At 38.2% G+C, this 2291-nt stretch overlaps 1 protein-coding gene across 8 annotated transcripts in view; it reads right to left on the bottom strand.

Moving 5' to 3' along the window:
- nprl3 (NPR3-like, GATOR1 complex subunit) overlaps positions 1–2291 on the bottom strand; it is a 15291-nt gene that overhangs the window by 6561 nt on the left and 6439 nt on the right. For all 8 annotated transcript variants that reach the window (XM_005725971.2, XM_005725973.2, XM_005725972.2 and 5 more), the window contains one exon: positions 1211–1285. In XM_005725971.2, coding sequence (XP_005726028.1) covers positions 1211–1285 — 75 coding nt within the window. The remainder of the gene's footprint in view (positions 1–1210; positions 1286–2291) is intronic.

Raw genomic sequence — 2291 nt, 5'->3', positions numbered from 1 at the left:
GAAAGAACGAGATCGCGGATACAAGCGGTGGAAATGAGCTTCCTCCGAAGGGTGGCTGGCCTCTCTCTTAGAGATAGGGTGAGAAGTTCAGCCATCCGGGAAGGGCTCAGAGGAGAGCCGCTGCTCTTCCACATCGAAAGGAGCCAGTGAGGTGGTTTGGGCATCTGACAATGATGCCTCCTGGGCGCCTCCTGTGTGAGGTGTTCCAGGCATGTCCCGGGGCAGACCCAGGACACGCTGGAGAGATTATATCTCTCGGCTGGCCTGGGAATGCCTTGGTGTTCCCCCGGATAAGCTAGGGGAGAGGGAGGTCTGGGCTTCTCTGCTTAGGCTGCTGCCCCTGCGACCCGGCCCCGGATAAAGCGGAAGAAGATGGATGGATGGATATTAGCACTGGCAAGTGGGCAAATTGTTATTTTCACCATCAACTTCAACCATCATCATCTTCTCAGAAGTTCACAATTGGTGCATCCCTATTCAATGCAAGTTGATATGGTTTTATTAGAGAAATAAGAATATCAAATAATGTTAATTATTAATGTTAATTATAAAACATAAATAATAAACATACAAAATACATGAAAACAAAATGTAGCAGTGTTTGGTTTACATACTGCCATGTGGGCCTGCTGTGTTTTTGTACAGAATTTCCACAGTTGCCAGGAAGATATTAAAAACATGACTAAGTACTTTTTGCTTGCTCTTACTGGGAACCATGACTCAGCATGGGGAGGGGCGCACTGGTCAACGTGATTAAGCCCCCCTTCCTCCCTCTAAGTTACCATGCTCTCACTGATAGAGTATACTGGAATATTATCAGCTACCCATACCACTCCCATTCACAGATAAAAAAAAAACAAAAACACAAAATCTATGTGTCCCACCCAAGATAACTAAATGTAAATTATTATTAAGTTTAAAGTTTCCAATATCAAGAGTTTTACAGTTACAAACATTTGGCCTCGCAGGTCAGGTACCGACCTATATCTGACATATATCAGTATATCTGTACATTTGCCCGTAGTACATCTGTATATTTGCTCTCCACTTATCTGTATATAATTGCTCTTATTGCACTTACTACTCTTTCACTTCTAATTAGATGCAAATTGTACTTCATAACCCTGTATTTACACATGTGTAATGACAATAAAGGTGAATCCTAATCCTAAACATTTAAAATTAAAATCAAAATACATCTTGTGCATACCCTGAGTGCAAATACCACATTAAACAAGATCATTGTTGGCATTTCTCTCTTGGGTGAAGGATCTGTTTTAGAAACCTGCAAAGAAAAAAAGACAAACTTATCACCAGATGCAAAATCTAGACAAGCCTTTATATTAAAATGTCAGTTTACAGTTTGTTATTTTGCTGTTATAGTCAAAACTACTAACTGATGCCATTTTTTAGATTTATTTTTTTTTCTTTGGAAGACTATGACATTTAAAAACGCTCAAATAAAACCTGCCACAACTTTTCCAATGTCCAGTGCAACAAAATCAAATGTTGTAACAAAAAGAGCAGTACAGTATTTAATTTGATAAAAGGAGGTCTCACACTTTTCACTTGTAAAGTGAATTAAATAATTAAGACCTAATCAAAATGCTATGGAAGCTAAGCCTTAACCTTAAGGCCTAACTTCCATGATATGTCACACCAGCCTTGTACAATGATCTTATGAATTTACTGTGGACTGAAATGTTCAGTTTAGGTAAACAGAAGTGCTTCATGGTAATTTTAAGTCAGATACAGTAGGTGTTGTTGTAAAGAATAAGTGCAACCCTTGTGACTTTCATATTTCTCTATTTTCTCCACCCTGTGTGATACACCATTATCTTAGCAACACATGCTGTGAGTCATTAGACTAAAAGACTGACAGCAGGGAGCTTCAGCCAAATTTCAAACAAGCCACAATTGAATATAAAACACTTTTATTCAAGCTAAGTACCGATACACAACAATATAATAATAATAATAATAATAATGATGATAATAATTATAATAATAGTTGACACTTTCTATTGTTTATTGTTTATGTATTAGTCAACATACATCAACAAATTTCAAAACAGCGCAGCATTTCGCTAAAAATCAACAAACAAAGACGTAAAACATTACAACAACAATAATTTGCCATTCATGTTTGAGTTAAGCTCTGCAGGTACTGCTTTAGTGGCTTCTTAAATGAACCCCTGTTTTTGACCAGTTTGGTGTTGCTTGGCAACCCGTTCCAGAGAGAGGAACCTCTGTATCCGATTGTTCAGTCTGACGTCACTAGCCGTGTCTGG

The sequence above is a fragment of the Pundamilia nyererei genome, unplaced genomic scaffold (assembly GCF_000239375.1).
Source record: "Pundamilia nyererei isolate P.nyererei 1_Seehausen unplaced genomic scaffold, PunNye1.0 scaffold00018, whole genome shotgun sequence".
Taxonomy (NCBI): Eukaryota; Metazoa; Chordata; class Actinopteri; order Cichliformes; family Cichlidae; genus Pundamilia; species Pundamilia nyererei.
This window is presented reverse-complemented; position numbering and strand designations above follow the sequence as displayed.